Source organism: Sparus aurata, chromosome 6 (assembly GCF_900880675.1).
Source record: "Sparus aurata chromosome 6, fSpaAur1.1, whole genome shotgun sequence".
In the NCBI taxonomy this organism is placed as follows: Eukaryota; Metazoa; Chordata; class Actinopteri; order Spariformes; family Sparidae; genus Sparus; species Sparus aurata.
In genome coordinates, this window is record NC_044192.1 from 37,914,418 (window position 1) to 37,934,905 (window position 20,488).

The 20,488-nt window shown below is 40.8% G+C and overlaps 1 protein-coding gene across 22 annotated transcripts in view; it reads left to right on the forward strand.

Moving 5' to 3' along the window:
• Window positions 1-20,488, forward strand: part of nfasca (neurofascin homolog (chicken) a) — a 163,640-nt gene that overhangs the window by 129,559 nt on the left and 13,593 nt on the right. For 7 of the 22 annotated variants that reach the window (XM_030420627.1, XM_030420626.1, XM_030420633.1 and 4 more), the window contains 7 exons: window positions 2,959-2,985; window positions 8,028-8,282; window positions 8,915-9,037; window positions 14,629-14,778; window positions 16,308-16,436; window positions 17,958-17,993; window positions 18,711-18,780. In XM_030420627.1, the coding sequence (XP_030276487.1) occupies window positions 2,959-2,985; window positions 8,028-8,282; window positions 8,915-9,037; window positions 14,629-14,778; window positions 16,308-16,436; window positions 17,958-17,993; window positions 18,711-18,780 (790 nt within the window). Of the gene's footprint in view, window positions 1-2,958; window positions 2,986-8,027; window positions 8,283-8,914; window positions 9,038-14,628; window positions 14,779-16,307; window positions 16,437-17,941; window positions 17,994-18,710; window positions 18,781-20,488 lie in introns of all 22 variants that reach the window. The other 15 variants (XM_030420644.1, XM_030420645.1, XM_030420646.1 and 12 more) reach the window with 11 other exon arrangements.

Consider the following 20,488-nt stretch of genomic DNA (forward strand, 5'->3'; position numbering starts at 1 on the left):
AAATATTTTAGGATTGGATCCACATGTACTCCCAAATGGATTACAAACCCCGCTTTTGTCCGCACAACATTTGCCAAATATTTGTTTTGGCGATAGTTTCATTTACCTTGTACACAACCCGTCGCCATAACGTTACAGCAGGGAGCACCAGCTCCGGTGCAGCAAAAAAAATAAAAAAGTACGACTTGAAATTCAAACTTTCTGTCGTAAAATATGCAGAGGAAAACTCGGGAGAAGCAGCCGCTAGATATTTCTCTGTCGACCCCAAGAAAGTGAGAGATTGGCGAAAAAAATCAAGCTGAGCTTCAGCGTCTGTCTGAGGAGGACAGCAGCAGGGCCAGGCTGCCTGCTGGAGGGAGGAGGAAGGCTAGCGAGGAGCCTGAGATAAACATGCGGGGATGAGTTATCAGCAAACGGGCACGCCACGAGAGAGTGTCCTGTAAAATGATCAGGGCGATGGGAACAAATGTACGCCACCGTGACTGACAGCAGAGATGAGGAGTTTCCTCCGCCACAATAACTTCACTTGCAGAAGGATGCCAGAGAATTCACCGAGAAGCTGGCAAAGTTAGTGACATTTTCATCCCGGATTTTTGTGAGGAAGTAATTAAACACCTGTCCCAAACTGCCGCCTGGTCTGTTAGGTGGTTGAAACAAATAAACGCGCCGGCTATTATTTGGTATTTTACGGTATATGGGTGATAATTTCCACTTCTGCTAGCTAGGCTAACTAACGTCAGTTCAGAGTCAACGAACTTACCCAAAATAAAATGATCACTGCACAGCCTGGAGTGTTCTGTCGGTGTCCAGTGAATCCTTCTAATTGCAGCTATCCACTTCTGTCTCCTTTCTGTGTTCTTGGGAATATTATAAAATATGTGTCCATCTTTGTTTGACTTGCTGTTATTACAGCCTACAGCACAGCAGATAGACGGCATTGTTTACACTAGACTACCATAGCTCCGGTCCTAGGACGGTCTTCAAGATGGCGCTGTGACTCATGTGTGACGGCACATGAAAAGCATGAATACAAACAGACAGTAGAAGGAGAAAACGAACACAACAAGAAGAAGACGACAATGGCTAGTACAATGAGAACAGGATTGTTTGTGTGGACCGATAATGAGGTCGAACTGCTGCTGCGACTCACACTCAACTACAAGGCGAGTAAGTTGCAAGAAAGGCTCAATATCTTCTGTTGCACGAACACGAGCATGTAGTCCGCCATTGTTGTTGTTGTTATGAGTAGTGTTGTGTCGGTCGCGAACGTGTCGTTCAAAAGAACAAATCTTTTGAGTGAACGAAGTGAACGAAATCACTTTGTGATTCTCAGCAGGTAACGTAATTCACGTGAATCACGTTCGCGCCGTCACTCACGTTCGTGAACGTGATTCACTTTCACGCTGATTCAAGTGACACCGCAAACGTGATTCACGTCCTCAACAGGTCGTTCACGAATGAGGGACGCCAGGACGTGAATCACGTTGTGCATGTATACCACTCAAAGCAGCGCTGCGTCTCCCGCGAATGATTGTGTACTATAGTCCGTGAACGCACCGTCCCTCAGTAAGTGAACGTGAACCTCAGGGCTGATTAATATACTGAATGACAGATCGTTTGGCTGCTTATCAGTTCAGGGAGTTGGAGAGCACTGAACGATTTGGTGAACGAATCTTTTGAACGAATCATTTTAATGAACAGATTCTAGAGATTCAGTACAGTAAAAAGAACTGCAGTTCCCATCACAAGTTATGAGACATTGCGGGATTCAGAGGTCAGAGGCAAGGGTGCGGCGATGGTGTCATCGTTTTGAAATTATGCGGATTCGCCGTCCAAACGAAAATAGGAGGGCTGCGTTTTCGGATTTTTCCACCCTGAGACCCGTTTTCAAAAAAGTGCGTTTTCAGGCGCTGCGTTTTCAGGATTCGGGTGGACGGTCGGCCAAAACGATGAAATACATCTGCATTTTCGCGCAAAAACGCAAAAGAGCGTTTATGTGTGGACGGCCTCTTAGGCGCCGCCCAGACGACAACGCTCTTTTTTGCCAAAACCCACATGTATTGCATCGTTTTGGCCGACCGTCCATACGGATCCTGAAAACGCAGCGCCTGAAAACGGGTCTCAGGGTGGAGAAATCCGAAAACGCAGCCCTCCCGTTCTCATGTGGACGGCGAATCAGCATACCTTCCAAAACAATGACGCCATCGCCCCACCCCGCGACGTCTCATAGCAACAACAACAACAATGGCGGACTACATGCTCGTGTTCGTGCAACAGAAGATATTGGGCCTTTCTTGCAACTTACTCGCCTTGTAGTTGAGTGTGAGTCGCAGCAGCAGTTTGACCTCATTAACGGTCCACACAAACGATTCTGGTTTCCTTGCACTAGCCATTTTCATCTTCTTCTTGTTGCGTTGGTTTCTCCGTCTACTGTCTGTCTGTTTACAGCGCACAAGCTTAATGCGCATGCTCCGTGTCTTCTTCTCCGTTTTTGGTGAATGTCAAGCGCCACCTATAGGCCTGGACGGCCCCTTAGAAAGAACTGGTCTTTCTCTGATGGACAACAAAATCAACACCCCGACATGGGCACATACACACACACACACACACACACACACAAACACAAACAATGAGAATGAGAATGAGAATACACAAGTGACTTTCTGGCCTCTCATGTTCTATATGTGTTTATACACTTAAGTTAAAGGAATGTGCTGATTGGTACACTGTCACGAGTAAAAGCACACCTTACAGGTTGTTTTGAAGGGTTGGTTCACCTACATTTTGAAAACTTCTAAGGTATCAGGCCTCTCTGGACAGATTGTATGGTGAGATTAGATTAGTAGTGATAATGTGGTGAACTGACCTTTCAGCCGCTGTTGTTGTACCTTGTTGTCCCTCTCTGTCTTTTTTTACACCTGTCCTCTCTCCTGTCTACCCTTCTCTTTGTGTCGGCAGAAAACTTTACTGATGCTACAGGTCTAGGTAATGGGGAATGAGAAGCACAATGTGTCTGCCTGTCACCTCTCCCCTGCCCCACCTTGATATTTATCTCTTTATCTGTTCATCTTAACACTAAGCAGCAGCACAGTCCACCCGCATTATATCATCTATTAACATGCAGTTCTACCACTCCCTGCAGCTCACACTGGCAGGCAGCAGAGGGAGCTGCTGAACTAGTTTCAACCCCATTGGTTTTGGATATTACTGTACACCCTTGCTGGGGTAGATAGAGGGCTTCCAACTTTCATATAAAAGACAATATAAGTTTGCCTCATATCGTTGGATTTTACATTAGCAGTAAATTATTGTGACATAAACATTAAGACATGCAGTATGTTTACATTTTCAAGACCCACATATGGTACACCGCATGAAGCTGTTCCATGACCCAATGTTCAACATGCTCAAGCAGGTTAGCAGAGCTATTAAATTGACTTTGTCAATGAGGAATTTATTCTTGTTTTTTTAGGCACAATCCATAATCCAAATCCTGCTATCCCGATTTTCTAAGATAAAGTTTTAACACCACAAAGACCATTACCAAAAAACTAATTATGATTGTAAAACTGCAAAAGATTTGATTAAACAATAATGACTTATCTTTGTAACAGATTAATGTCTTGTTTCCAATTTATTTCAGTTTTAAAATGCCCAGTAGAATGCCCGTTACAACCCAGCCCATAAGGACCATTTTCTTACTCTGACCGAGCAACTGTGAACATCTATAATAATATGAATCAGACAAAAGACCATCCTGTGTTTTTGGACTGAACTGCTGTCTACACAGTTTTTATTTAATTTCTCATCTGTCAATCTGCCTGTCTGCCTCTCCTCATCTCTCCATCTTTCCTTTGTGTGTAAAGCTGCTGTTTTTCTGCTGCTGTGTGCTGTCAGGGATTGAAGAAGCCCTCTCTACATGCTGAGGGCATCACAGGCTTTGAATACAGTGGTTCCCTCTGTGATTCACATCTTTAATGAATGGAATGCACAGCCCTTTTAAAGGAAAACTTACCATGTCAGATATATGTTGCATCTCATGTGTGCTAAATCTTGGTATCATAGTCTTCATGATCAGGACTCACACCCTGGCAATGGTTGTACAATCTTCCCTTTAAAGTGAAACTCTCACCAAAAAGCAACTGAGGCTTTATTTGTGATTGAATATGAGTTAAACTTTTGTGTAAATGCATAATTACGACAAAAGAGGCACTTTTAAGATTTACCGTAGTTGCGTTTTCGGGCAAGCTATTTTTCACTTTTACGCTAGCATCAAAATCTCTATTTTTAAAACACTAAGAAGGCTCGACACAACATGAAACTTTGTTCGTAGTATCACCAGGGTCTCTACACATGAACAGGAGCATTGAGAACATTGTTTGTGTATGCATAGTTTACCAAAAAGAAGGTTTTTGAACTACTTACCATAGGAGCTGGATCTCCGACGCACCGCAGTCAAGGCAGACAAAAAGTGTCGAACCCTGAGTGCGACCTAACTAGTGATGGGAATGGCAGTTCTTTTTACTGTACTGAATCTCTAGAATCCGTTCATTAAAATGATTCATTCAAAAGATTCATTCACCGAATCGTTCAGTGCTCTCCAACTCCCTGAACTGATAAGCAGCCAAACAATCCATCATTCAGTTCATTAATCAGCCCTGCGGTTCACGTTCACTTACTGAGGGACGGTGCGTTCACGGACTATAGTATACAATCATTCGCGGGAGAAGCAGCGCTGTTTGGAGTGGTATACATGCACTAAAATTATTACATGGTGAAAGTGTCCTCTGTGCACAGTAAAATCAATTAACATGATGCTACACGGATGTTAGCAACACAGCGCTAGTTTTAGCAGCACGGTTACTGAACATGAATCAACTCCTCTGCCCTGAGTGAGTGAGTGACACAGCGCCACTTTCAGCACAGTACGTGAACGAGAATCATGTCCTCAGCGACGCGAATCATGAGTGAGTGACAGCGCGAACGTGATTCACGTCCTGGTGTCTCTCGATCGCGAACGACCTGTTGAGAACATGAGTGACGGCGCGAACGTGATTCACTTCCTCAGCAGGTCATTCGCGAACGACCTACAGTTCTCTGTGTGCAGTAGGTTTGCGAATCATGAACGAATCACAGCGCTTACGTGAATCACGTCCTCACAGTTCTCTGTGTGAGTCGCGGCAGTTCCACTCCGCGCCGGCATGCTCGCGGCTGAGCTCAACTGAACTGAGAAAGGAACAAATCAGTTCTTGAAGTGATTTCGTTCACTTCGTTCACTCAAAAGATCCGTTCGTTTGAACGACACGTTCGCGACCGACACAACACTAGACCTAACAGACAGGAGAGTAACAGTGGATCTCCTACCTGTTAGGTCGCACTCGGGGTACGACACTTTTTGTCTGCCATAACGGCGGCGCGCTGGAGGTGCTACTGCTAACGTAAGTTGTCCAAAAACCTTCTTTTTACTAAACTCTGTGTACACAAACAATGTTCTCAATGCTCATGTTCATGTGTAGAGACCCTGGTGACACTACGAGCAAAGTTTCATGTTGTGTTGAGCCTTCTTAGTTAATTTTAAAAATAGCGATTTTGGTGCTAGCATCAGAGTGCCCCTGCACCCCACTGAAAAATAGCTTGCCCGAAAACGCAACTACGGTAAATCTTAAGTGCCTCTTTTGTTGTAATTATGCTTTTACAGGAAGGTTTGACTCATATTCAATCACAAATAAAGCCTCGGTTGCTTATTGGTGAGAGTTTCACTTTAAGCTGTTTGTATTCATGTTGACCTTTAACCTCAGATTTCTGAACCAATCCCTGATGGCGCACCCTTACAATGCAATCTCACAGCATCACTGCCTCTTCCTGTCTGCATCAAGAGACAAGTTAGCCTTGTGTGGTATCTTATGTATTTAAAAAGTTTCTCAGTCATTATCAATGAATACAATGTCATGATGACACTACTGCTTTTTTGTGTGTGTGTGTGTGTGTGTGTGTGTGTGTGCACGTGCGTGCATGGACACGTGCGTTTGTGTGGGATGCACATCCTCGCATCAGAATGTCAAAACAGCCAAACATTTTAATGAATGATGCGACTTGATGAGAGTGCTGAGGATGACAAATCAGTGGTTGGCTTACGTACTCACTCATTGGCTTAATCATCTTGCTTCTGGGCTTTTTTTCAAAAGTCATGTTACTTTGCCATCTTCATCCACTGTATCTGTGCACCTGCTTAGTTGTCCTTACAATACTGGGGATTGCAGGTAAGGTGGCTTCTAGCTTTGGGCTGAACTGGCCTATCCCACTGGGCAGTAATGGCCCCCGAACATGCTGATGTTTCCATCATTCTTTCCTACTTTTTTTTCTCCCCTCGCACGGTGGTTTCAGGGCATGCTTGGCATCCAGCCTGGTGATACAAGCATGATGGCTGGGTTAGGGTTGTTGTACGGAGGAAATGTTTATGGTGGGGGCATCAGTAGTGGGACCCTTCACTGGCTGGAGACCTCAACTTCAAGGTACAGTAAGAGTGATTTCATGTGGAAATCACTGAAAAAAGATTGTGCTGGCTCCCAACCTCTGGGGGGCAACAAAGTGTCACAAAAGTCAAAAAGATTTTTAGGATTAGGACTGGATGCGGTTTTAAGACACCAAAGTCACAGTGTCGCTGTTATTCCTGAGTTTTACTACAGATACTAATGTTTAATCAACACCTGCTTCCAGGGATATGAACAACTTTGCCTCTTAAAACCAATTCATTTAAAAAAGAGGCCACCCTTCTAAAATGGATAAATGTTTACTGTGGTTTAAACACAAGCAACTTATTTTAGAAACTTAAAATTATTTGAGGTTCCTATCTAATCCAGCATTTAACAAAAAACACCCAATGCCTGAAATGTGATTCCAGCTTTCTGTACATGACACATTCCTGACACAGTTTGGTCACTACTGAAAAAGTATTAGGGTCTTATATCAAGCCTGAGCACACAACTGCTCTGACATTTCTAGCAAGCCATCCAAAAAACTACGTCTGCATGGCAAAATACTATGAACCAAATAAAAGACTTATCTTATAGATGTTTAAGTATCAGGCAAGTACTGTGATGGTACTTTCCACGGCAAAGACAGACACTTGATGAAATGGGATGTTAACACTGTGTAAATGTGTTGTACTTCCCCCTCAATGAAAGGGGTCTGCAAATGTATTGCATGATGTCCTATATATAAAAAAAAAAAGTCAAGTAACTTTAGTTTAGTCAATTGGCACTGCAGAAATGTAGTATGTTGGGGGACTTGTGGGAGACATAATGAAACAAATAATATCTTTGACCGACTCTGGCTTTGTTAAAACTTTTCAGTCTTTAGGTAACAGCTGATGTAACAGCAAAAGGATATTGGAGGTTAAACTATCAGCATGTACCAAGTCAAATCGATTGTTTGTTACTCTGTCCAGCAAAGACAGACATCATCTTAGGTTGATGAAGGTTCTCAGTCATCCAGGTCATGGTCATTCTAAGTGCTGTATCAACACTGGAGGGCCAACTCCTCAAGTCAAGACTCTGCTGCCCACTAACATCTGAAGAAGGAAAATAATTTCTCTGAGGGCAACACTGTAGACATCTTGGCAAGGAAGACAGATGGTTTCAAAGAGGAGTAAAATAATCCATATACCAATATTTTGTCAAATAAGGTTGCCAGTTTGAGTTGTGACAGTCATGTTGTAATATCGGCATTTGTCCTTTTGATGGCAGTGGCATCTAAGTCTACGCAGGACAATGATGACGTGCGTACATTCCACCAGGGTTGAGATGGAAAACTCAAATGAACATAGTGATCATTGTTGACAAATGATGACGTCAGGTGTCAGGCGAGTGATGTGCTCGCTGAAGAGTACTGCTTGTGGGGAATTCATGTGTGTGTTTAAGCTCAGACCTTCATTGACTTTCTCCTGTGTGTCAATGTGTGTCTTCCTGTTCGATGTTCCTGCTGCCTTGTCTTTAACCCTTTTCTCTCTCCCACCTCCTCTCTTGTAGTCGAGCTTACCGACGCCTCTGTGGCTTCAGCTTTCACTCCTACTCCTACTCCTCTCGCTCCTCTTCCTCCTACTACCATCACTCCTACAACCATTCGTACTTCAGCTCCTACCACTCCAGCAACTACTCCTTCTTCTACTACTACTGCTACTACTACTACTCCTTCTACTACCACCACCACAACAACTGAGGCGACTACTACCACCACACCTCCTGTGCTGGTCACCACCAAGCGTACTGATCAGAACGTGTTGGGTACATGCTGTTGTCCCATTGTGGTTTTTACTGTTATAGTTGACCATGAACATGGCATTTCATGGATATCAAAAGACAGTTGCCTTCTCCCACCTGACGAAACAGGAAACTACATCAGGGCTGCATTCCGATAAGCTGTGCTGTACCTGCTGTACAAAAAGTGGGGAATTACTTCAGAATATTGGGATGTAGCCATCAACAACTTCCTGGTCAGGAAGTGAGAATCAAAACTATTTTTAATTAAATGGATTTTGATAACTGTAAAGAACATGAGTACCCTTCCACACCGTAGAGTCACCTATTTTAAGTCATGAGGTTTTGTGATAATGTTAGTTTATAATTTTCTTTGTTTTTTAGGACCACTTAGCTTTTGGAGTCCACTCTAAACCAGAAGTAAACATTGCAACTGAAAAATCCACCTGTGGGTGAATTTCCAGCCCATGAGCATATTGAATTTACTCCTGATTTTGAGCAGACCATGATCAAAACAGTCATTTTTGTAGGAAGACTCACTTAGTGTTAGCACCATGCATAGGTCTTAATGGAGCCCCGTGTGTGGTTGTTGTAACTGTGCCCTCTTTGCCCTTTGCCCCTAACCTTTAACCCTTTACCCCTGACCCCCCCTTGTGTAGCTGCCCCTGGGCGGGAGATCTGGAATCTGACGGTGGTGCCTAACAGTAACTACGCTAACGTCAGCTGGAGACACAACTTCCCGGCCGGCAGCAGCGAGTTTGTGCTAGAGTACACACTGGAAAGTAAGAAACCAGACCAAGCCCAGCTTGAGCAATTGAAAAACCTAAGCTAGATCTGAGTCAAACAACCAGAAGGGCAATATATTAATGCTGTTGCAATGGTTATACTAAGCACAAAGAGTAGGAGCAGACAAAGGGCATTAGTTCAGAGAGCAGACAAAACAGATGTTTCAGAATAAATCTATATTTTTTTGTAAATCACTGGGACACTTGTGCGTACTAGGGGTGGTTAATCAGTCCATTCAACTCCGAAACTTAATGGTGGGTCACAAGATAAAAGCAAACTCCTATTATATGGCCCGATGCTACAATAGTACTAGGATCCTTATTTCCTGCAATTGAAAGACGTGCTCTGCCCACCATGCTCACATCATTTGAATCTCTTTTTTTTGTTGTTGTCAGATTGCAGATAAAATAAATTAATTATTTGTGACTTAGTGTAACCTTGCAATGAACCGACAGAGAGCGATCGAATACTCCATTAGCCTCAAAGTATTAAAGAAACTAACTCACTCTTTTAATATTCAGGCCCTCAAATTCATCAAAACTGTTTCCAGTATGTACACGTTTGCTAAATCAACTTTATGAAGACACAATATGCCAAATCCTATGGACTTATGCCAAGTGGCAAAACCAACCTGATTAATCAGTCTCTCCAGGATTTGGTGAGTTTCTTGAGAATTGCCGGCATCTAAAATGGCTGACTTCATGGCAGCTTTTATAAAAATTGCATTTCATTTCCTGTTGTGATGTTTTTTCAAGGCAATTCTTTGAATGATTTAAGACGTTGTTGAAATGATTTGAAAATTAAGTTTTCTGCTTCAACGCATCATTTTAAAGTAAATGTTGATGTTTAATAGATGTAGTATATTAAAACCATAGGTGTTTACATTGATTTCCTAACAACCTCAGGGTTAGTATTTACCACAGTGGTGTTGCACTCTGTGTGGATGCTAAATCACACAAAATGGCAATTTCTACATAATGTTGCTTTAAACTAACTCAATCATTCTTTGGCACTTGCAATAGATATAACAGCCCCTGTCACAGAGATATGTCCTGTCTGTTATCCAGGCTTTTCAGCCAGAAAAGCGCTAGAATTGTGGCTGTCAATCAATTACTTTTTTTTGTTTCAGTTTACCTGCACTTTCAGAGAGAACATCAGGGAATTGTTAGGTGTAATCTTTAGTGGTAATATTTGTGCGTACTAGGGGTGGTTAATCAGCCCAATTTCCCGATTCGATTCGATTCCAATTATTGAAGCCTCGATTTGATTACAAATCGATTTTTGATTATTAACGATTATTGATGTTGCATTTAACATCAGTCAGCTGCTGAATTATTTTACTTCTCTTTTGAGTAGCACCTCACAGCACCTTCAGTATTGTATAGTGTAACTGTAATATCCAAATTATTATTTTTTAATTTGTTTTAAATAAAGTCATTCACTGTTAAAAGAAAGTTGCCAAGCTCAGCAGCTGTTAGAAGCATCGTCGGTGACGAGAACCAGGTTGTGTTTCTCTATTCCCCACTCGTCTGCCATTGCTTTGAGAAACTCACACATATTTGCGCTTGTGTGGCTATCATCCATAGCTCTCGTCTGAAGTACGTAGGACATTAGCTTCCATAAACTGCTGACATAATGAGCTGTAATGTTCAAGTATGAGACTGTAGCTCTGGATGTCCAGGCATCGCAGGTTATTGCTACCCTGTGAGCAGAGTTGAGGGACTCTTGCATGGAAAGCTTTGTCTCCTTTTAAAGATTTGGAATAGATTTAAGCGTGAAAAAGCTCTGGGATGGAATAACATATATTGGCTCCAGACTGTGGACCATGTAGTGGAAGCCAGTAAGAGGAGGACTCCGGTTTGTCTTACAATTTAAATAATCGTGATTAATCAATCATCGATTTTTTTCACCACCCCTATTGCGTACATGTGAGAATTTTGCGTTGCACATGTCTGCATCATCAATACCTGAAAAAAGGATTTGGAGATGCACATATATGTTTTAATGCTATGATTGGTGAAAATAGCAGGACACTATGATGAATGGTCAACTTTGCAGGAAAGCTGCAGTGCTTGGACAAACTTGGGGTTGCAACTTCTTGGAGGGACTGATTACTGTAGCTTATAAAATCTGGTACCGTATAAGTCCACATTTAGCAACTCTTTTAAGTTAAGTAATGAGGGTATTGTTCAGTTCATCTTTATTTCCAGAAATGTACTTCTCTATTTAATCTATGTTTTCCCTGCATCTCTTAATGAGAGGAGCAGGTTTTATTTGTCATACAGACTTCAATAACACCTCAATGGCAGGTTTTGTTTATTCCAAATTCCTTTCTCAAAGGATTTGTTGAAATGTATTGATTTGTGTATTGATTCCCAAAACTGCCTTCACAGAGAGCTGCAACAATGTGCCATGCAAGGCTAGAGCATGAAAGAAAGGAAAGGAAAAAGGAAAAATAGTAGTCAGGATTTTTTAACTAAAGATTTTTAACTAAGACATAAACTATGTATCTCTCAACAGAGATAACCTCCACTGGCCTGTTCTTTTTTTTCAACTTTTTTCTTTGAGAATGTGATATTATGACTGAAGTCTCAATTTTGAACTTCGTTAAAACTTCAGAAGGTACAACAGTCCACAATGCGTGTGTTTGTCTTTCTCTCTCATACTCTTTCTATCTCTCTTTGGCCTTTATGTGTTGTAAAATGTTCATCATCATCATGTCAGTCTGAACTTCCTGTGCAGCACACCACCACGATGGTTTCTGTCTAACATGCTGCCCGGCTTTGAATGGCTCTTGTGGACCATCACTGTTTATGGGCTGTTTGGTTTGCTCGCTGAATTGCTGTTTGAATGTGTCAGTTTTTTGGCCTTCCATGCTTCCATAACTACTTGCTTTTCTTTGGATTGGGTGTTGGGCACTCTTAAAGCCTGCATTTATGAAACACATCATCCCTCCTTTTCTTGAATCCCCACACTGGTTGATATTGGAAAATCTGGTGTTTATAGGCGCTCTTATTGCTTCTACTTGTTCAACATGCATGTGATTGTAGATCAAAGATGTAAAGAAGGGAGGATGTATTTTTCATGTACTTGGGCACCGGCTTTAATTATTAATGATATCTGAATGTGAATAGAGAGAGAAAATGAGAGAGGGAGGGAGGAGAGGGAGGTGATGAGACTGATCTAATGGTCTTCACCTCTCTCACCCATCCCCTGCTCTCCAAGGTCAAAACTAAAAGCTTTGAATCTAAGGAAGAGAGGCAGGGAGCCTGTGACACTCCCCCATCTCCCATAATTACTCCTTCATCCCACCCTGTCCTCCTGAATAAGACACAGGAGTCTCGGTGTGCCCCTCAGGTGAGGGTTTAAGTCAAGAATGATGCTTTTGTAGCAAAAGAGAAGAAAAGTGGAAAAGAGAAGTGGCTAATTCAAAATACTTAAAAGGAATCAAGGCAATGAAAGAAAAGAACGAGAATGGAAATTACTATCTGGGTGTAGGCATAAGAGCTATGCAGCATACATATCTATATGTTTGTTTTCAACCAGTTGGCTTCATGCAGTAAAAGCTTGAGGATGAGCTGCTTAAATCTATTCCCACATGAACCAAAGTTTTTTGACTCTCCCAGACTTTAATATTAGCCAGTCTTTTCACATGGCGACAACATAAACATGATATATGATACTTTGCAGTACTTTCATATTAATCCTTTAATGATGGAAGAGCATAACATTCTTATATTTATGCCCACAATGCACAATTTGCATTTCAGTAGATACAGTTTATTCCTACTATAATTTAGGAAGTTTTGTAACATTTTGTAAATAATCACATAGTGGCCACAACATTTCTTGCTACAGCAACTACAGAGAGAGCAGAGAGTGCTGTTGTTTGAAACAGATTAGATGTTGCAGGCAGCCTTTATTTTGAAATAAATACATTTTTGACATATTGTAGTAGATATCAACCAGTTTGCTGCCTGTGCAAACTGAAAGCCACTCCACATCTGATCACTATCTTGATAAATTTAGGACAAAGTCAGCAGTCATATTATACTTACCATTTTTCATGTCAAGCTGCCATAAATGAAACTGAACATTTGCTGTTCATATACCTGACATTCAAATCCTACCAGCAGCTCAAAGGGTATACATTTCCCTACTGTTCCTTGTGTCTTTTACACCTAGTGGGTTTTACTAATATGACTTTAAAACCAGTCAAAAGAACATCTGAGTAGAGTGGAATCTTTGATTAAAAACGGTATCAATGCTTAAAAGATAAACCGAGAGCAGCAGATGCCGGCTGTTATTTAGAAAATTGACGTATTCTTCTTGCATATACATCTAGATAAATATATTTGCTAACAAGGAAATAGATTTCTTGAAACATGAAGTAGTGAAGTGGAACAGAGTTGAAATGGCAAATAAGTCAGCTCCCTGCTTAGGTAAGGGTTTTTATCAGAATGTTTTTTGTCTTTTAGACCATCATCAAACCCCAGAGTAATAAAACCAGATGTTAAAAACTGTATGTGTATGTTAAAAGGATGAGCAAATCCTGCAGCAAATACTGCTGTGATAAATGACTGAAGACAAGTGCTAGTCAGTATATTGTTGCAATAGCTTGATCTGCAACAACTATATTATAGCAACATTCGGAATTGATCAACTAAATGCATCAACCTGTAAACATAAAGATCCTGATATTGTACTTGTAGTATTAAATGTCAGCCTTGACCTTTACTAAAGCACTTCATTGATTAAGCGTGTAAAAAGGACTGGCATGTTTTCTCTTGTGTCTGCATTAGATGTTTTATGTAAGGACTGATTTTTAAAGCATGGCTATGGAATGAGCTCTGTTGGATGACCTTACTTGAAATGGTTGATGGCATGGTGCATGATGTCACCACTCTGTGCTGCCCTTCCTCTCACTGCAACCTCAGAGTCATGCTCATAGCTCGGCCATGTCATGACTAACGCGTCTCTCCAGCAGAAAGACACAGGTTGTGGTTGCCATTTTTATGTTTTGACCTCATGGAGTTAAGTGTGGGCCTGTAAACAATTGAGACAAACAATGCTTTGCCACCTTAGAATTTACAGCAGAACAAAGAAACAATGAAACTTTCAATTCTACCTGTTAAAACTTGTTGCACAGTGGCCAATTCATGGAGCAGTTTAATCGTGTGAGACTGTGATATCCACAGTGTCGTGGTTTTGCCTGAAGGAAGACTCTCTACTCCTTCACTTCCTATTTATGGTTTAGTTATCTCTGGACAATTATACCCTTGAGAGAAAATTTAGTCTCAGAGCTATAAAAAAAGTACATAAACCTGAATGTGTGAGCTGATATAATATGTTTAATGGCTATTATTAAAGTAATGTGTATGCTTTTGTGCTGACTCTTTATGATGGGGATGGGCACTGCATTGTTATCAGTCTCAATTCACTTCAGTAACCCTGCTGTCACTCAGATAACACAGTCTCCCTGCAAAGCGTCATGGTGCCGTGACCTTTGCTAGAAAGCACAACCATTACTGTGGAACCAAGGCCACACCCCCTGGAGTGTGATTGCCCCCTTTTTTGTGTCTCCAAGGCAACAAGACGGTGAAAGTTGTAGCAGTGAAACAACAACCCCCCATTACAGTGGCGGATCTGATCGCAGGCGCCACATACAGTCTGAGGGTTTACTCCCATGAGCTCAACAGCGTCAGCAGCGAATCTGTCAGCTTTAAGACCAAACCAGGTGAGACCCCACCTGGCCAGGTGGAACCGGGGTTCCAGCCAGGTGGGCTGCTCTGGGTGCAAGTCTTTCAATAGTAGTATCTACAGTAACTCAGTCAAAGCTTGGTGAGTTGTTATGGTTTGTTTTTAATTCCATGTATGTTATACAGCCAGGGTAAAGCATTTACCCTTTCCTAATCAGCCTTCAACTTGGTTGTGTTTATTATCTAATTTACATCTGAGATGGAACTTTTTTTATTCAAACTTTCTGCCACGTTCTACACAACTTAGTGTTTTCTGCACATGTTCTGACAAGTACATGCTCAAAGATTGTTCACATGACAAGAAAATGTACACCTCCAGTAGGTTCTTATTTGATTTGATGGCATGGATATAGTAAGTATAATAATGAGTATGAGCGATACATCCACGCAACTCCTCCTCAATTTAATTCAAATACTTTATATTGAAGATGATCTTGTTCTTTCTGTACAAAATGCTCAAGAAAAGGTAGAAAATACAAAACGCAGAAGAGTAATGTTAACTTACACTGCTAAACTACTTAGTTGCAATATTACACCAAAGCAGAGCTTATAAGCTCACTAACCTTTACATAATGCTAAATGTCAATTTTGCTACTATGCTTGAAATTCTGTATCAGGTCATATTTCTGATCTCAATTAACCTGAAAAATGTTTTTTTTGCTTTGTTACCTTGTTGCCACAGCAAACTAACTGAAACACTCAAAACAATAGATATTAAAAAGCCCTGTGCTGCTACTACCCACCTCAGATATTGTTCAGTAGTTGTATGTGTATTCCTGCTGACAAACCATCCAACCAACAGATGGGCACAGGAGAAAACATAACCTTCTTGGCGGAGGTAATGATAGCCTTTTAGAGTGTACAGTTTTACATTTTAAAGGCAGAACAAGGTTGAGCAGCCAGTGAGGACTTGGAGAATTATAGCAAAACATCCAGTAACATCAGCTTTCCAAGTTACTGAATGAGGTCCATTAACTGAATGTCCCAACAACAATTCAGGTTTTTTTAAGCTTGTTAGCCAAAAACTCCCCAAGAACATCATATCTTTAACGATGGGTATGCACATTTTTCTTTTTATTCATATATATTGTAAAATGAGACAGATTTGATTAACATCTGTATATTTTTAATTGAATATTAGAAGTATTGCTGATATTATATAATTTCTGGCAGGTGTCAGTGAATTTGTCTTATTTTCGGGTTGTACTGATATTTTGCTGAGTGTATTGGAAATAACAGTTATTTTCACACTAAAAACTCAATTTCCCTGATTTAAATTCAGACACTGTATAATAACACATTTTTTATTATGGATGGGATCCTCTGTATAACATCATCCTAGATATGAGCTTGGAGGCAAACACTGAGATGTTGGTTCTGAGTTGTTGACTGCTGCTGAGCACTCTGGGATGAGAACAGATTGTCTGATATGTTAGCTGTGACTCACTGTGTTCCCACTCTTCTCTCTCTTCTCCACCCACCCTGCGTATGCTCTGTGTGTCTCCAGCCTACATCGACCAGGTAGACATAGCCACTCAAGGCTGGTTCATTGGCTTGATGTGTGCCATCGCCCTTATCATACTGATCCTTCTCATCGTCTGCTTCATCAAGAGGAGTCGTGGGGGCAAATACCCAGGTAAGGTCTGACACACAGTGAGCCATCCGTCAAAGGTTGAGACATTTGCTCTGATTGGAACAACATCAATAGAGTGGCAATTGAGATGATGTCACTGAGATATTTCCCCCACAAAATTACCATTTAAAAGTTTTCTATTGAATGAAACTCAATGTTTCCTAACACAGAAGCACATGGGTCTCATGGTACAACTTTCATGGTATACAGTAAATACTGCATTTCAGGAAGTCCGCATCATGAATGGCATGCACCGATTTTCATATACCGAGACTGTTTAGAGGACTATAGGATGTTCACAGACTCAAATTTGGCACTTACGTTCAAACTCGTCAGTACTTTAATTTGATACCACAACTGCCTTCAGGTGCGGCACAACAGCTCAGTAGCGCCCCGTATTGGCTTTTCCCATTTTGTATTTACAGGCAAACTCCTCCACATGCCAAAGTTCGAACATTCATCATGAGTCACAAACATTGGTATCTGCTGGGTCTGGGCCTTTTCAGTGACAAGATGGCTCCACAGCGCCCATTTCAAGCTTGAAGCCCCGCCCCCTACATTCACATACATGCACAACATTCGGTATGCATATGTATCATGACCAGACGCACAAAAAATCCTCTGGGACCCATACCCTCAGTCCGCTAGAAAGTCTGCCATTTTAATTTGCGGTTGAAATTTTTCTGCCAATTGACGACATTTCCCTGCCTCGAACTTTAACAAACTCCTCCTAAACTTCGCATTCAGTCAGTATCATCTATCTGGATAACTTTCAATGAAATTAGAGGAAAGTGTTACCCTTCGGTTTAAAGTGATAAATTGAGATGTCTGATATTCTAACCATCAGCATTTTGGTAGCAGGGTAGCAAATAGAAGGGATGCAGTCACAGCCTGGGATCCTTGGCTATCTTCTTATGAACTCATCTGAAACAGTTATGTCATTTTAGTATTATTTTCATTGACAGATTTTGAAAATAATGTATAAACCACACATACATCAATATCCACAGCCCAGCTTGATTTTACACTCCATATGCAATCGTACCCACAACATATCCACAAAAACACACGCACGCACACACACACACACACACACACACACACACACACACACACACACACCCGCACACGCACACACACACACACACACACACACGGTTGAGTATCTTTAAGTGGTATGAAATATGACGTGTTATAGAAATGTATAAAATGTAATAGAAACTGCAGGCCATCACTCTGTCACACATGTTTGACAGATCACAGTGTATCAGTAAGCATTGTGGATTTTGTTCAATATGTTATACAAAGCGCAGTCAATATATTTATTACTCCCATATAATCAGCAATTTGTACTTAAAAACACAATTTACAAGTTAATAAGATAGCATTAAACGTGTATTTTTCTTGTTCGGGTAAAAATTAAAACAGTTTTCCTGCAAGTGTGATTGATGAACTACAGTATGTGATCATTTTCTGGTTAGAAACTGAGTCATGTTAATGTTTTGTAGTTTCTATAATGTCTAGGTGGTGGTTGCGTGACTGGTTACGCAAAACATCTAGGTGGGTGCCTCACAGTGACTCTGTGAAAACTAAGAACTAACAGCTGCTGATGAACTAAGTCAAAGAAGAATTATAACCCAACAGTGTGACACACAGACAAAGACTAAGGAGAGGAGTTCACAGACGTACACTGGGGGTCTGTTTTCAATACTTACCAAAGCACTGACACACCTTACAAACCCAACCCAATGATACATGTCTGTAACTATGACAGGCTTGTAGGTTTATTCATGAGTGGCACCGTGTTCCAAATGCATACATCACTTAAGTATATATTGATTGTTAGGGCAGCAGAAAACAGTGAAAGAAAAAGTCATAAATAAATGGAAACACATTATATTGTGATTTTTCTCTTTAAAGTCGTCATTCTGGGCAAACATCTTGTGTCATATCCAGTGAGTTAGTTTCTTGTACAGAAATTGCCAAAACAGTGCACTGTGGACATTTGTCCAAATCATAGTGTTAGTTTATATGTTACATATTGTATATTGTTGGGGTATAAGTATGGAATTGGAACACAGTGTTAGTTAACTGTTTAATAAGTGAGGCTGAAGACAGAGAGATGGACCTATATTACCAGATGAGGACTAACAGACAGATTTTAAAACTAACTTCAAAAACTCCTCAACATGTGGAAGGTTGAATGTATTAAATATAACACCAGTGGAGCTCCCAGCAAAATGCTTAAAAACGTTACTTTTGTTCTTGTCTCATCAGTCCGTGACAAAAAAGATCTCCCCTTGGACCCAGTAGATCAGAAAGACCAGGATGGATCCTTTGATTACCAGTAAGTATAATCAAACAGATGGCTCGCTGTCAGCTTTGTGTGATTGCTGGCCTTTTAATTAATCTGAAATGTTTAGTGGTTGAGGGAATTTGTGGTAAATGGTTTAGGTTATATAATTGCTAGGCAGTGTCGCCATGACTTATCTTGTTTATTTAATAAAGACTATGGTATTGGGTACTGGAGCAAAACTCTAAGAACTGGTGAAAGGTTTTGCTGGATTGTGACAAATAAAAAAGAAATATATTAAAACAGGTTATGGCGCGCAGGTGGTCGAGTGGTTAGAGCGCATACCATAAACGCAGCCGACCCTGGTTCGATTCCGGCTGGAGGTCCTTTGCTGCATGTCACATCCCCCTCTCTCTCCCATATTTCCTATCTGTCTACTGCTTAATAAAGGTGTCTATGCCAAAAAAAGCTTTAAAAAAAAAAGTTTGAATTATGGTAGTGTATGGGGGTTTAATGAAAATATATTGTCCAAAGTGAACAATATGCTGTAACTATTAACATTGGCTCAACTTAGAACATTAAAACACTGTCACATATCCTTTAAAAAAACTACATCACAACCACCTACTACAGGAAAACTTGTATTGAATACTTAGGTATTTATTTCCAGCTTCTTCTTTAGGGAACAGAGGTGCCAACTTTGATTGAAAGCCCCACAGCTGTGCTTATAATTGGTAATTAATCATGGGGATCTATCCAACACTAATACAGATAGTTTTGCAAACACGTTTTTCTCTCCAAGGTTCTGTTTTTTACCCCAGATCAAAACTTATCAAAACGCTCTTAGATACATTTGAAAATGTTGTCTCATTCAACAGATCACTCAGTTAGTGCTGTAGGGTGAATAAATAAAAAGGTCTTAATGCAGCTGCTCAGGAATCTCTTACCCTTTGTCAGCAGGTAGCATTGTTGACCAGGGGCCTCAATGTTCTTTGATTTAAACTTAGTCTTTTCATTTAACCATTTCTGATGATGTACTTACACTTTATCCATTAAAGATGCTGCTCTTAAATCCCATTTGTAACTTACACTTCTGTGATCTATGTGTCCCCATTTGACTTAATTTGACAGCACCTGCCTTGTAATTTACCTTTGATGTTTATAATGCAGTACAAATCATGGTTTAGTAATGAATAGCCACAGAAAAAAATAAGAAGAACAAACTTTTTGGAAGACAGGATCACAACATTGGCAGAGGAGACTGAAGGCAGACTGTTGTTGCCTCATCTGTCTAAATCAGTTAAATAGTCAAGAATGACTTCAGGAATAAATTCTTGCTGACAGTTCCTCTAGGTAAATTTCAAATCCTCTCTCCAAATCTGACTCAGGTTTCCACCATCATCTTCCTGCAACAAATTGCCTCTCGCAAGATTTCTGATCCAAGACTTTTGTTTCTGGTTACAAAAAGGATCGTATTATTTAACGCAGGTCTCTCTCTCTGTAGGATTCATTTCCATAATGTTGTCAGACACTATAAACCTCAACTTGACAGTAACCAAGCACTTTCAGTGGACACAACTTTAACTATGTGTGAAAATATGGGTGAGCACAGCACTGTGTTAGACACTTGAATCATGTTTTCATATCAATCTGATAAGTGTGAACGTCCAAAGTCATCCTTCTGTCCAACGTTCAATCTACCATTTGATCGACAGCTTTATGTTCAGCCTCACATGATGTAGGCGCCTGCTGAAGACTAGAA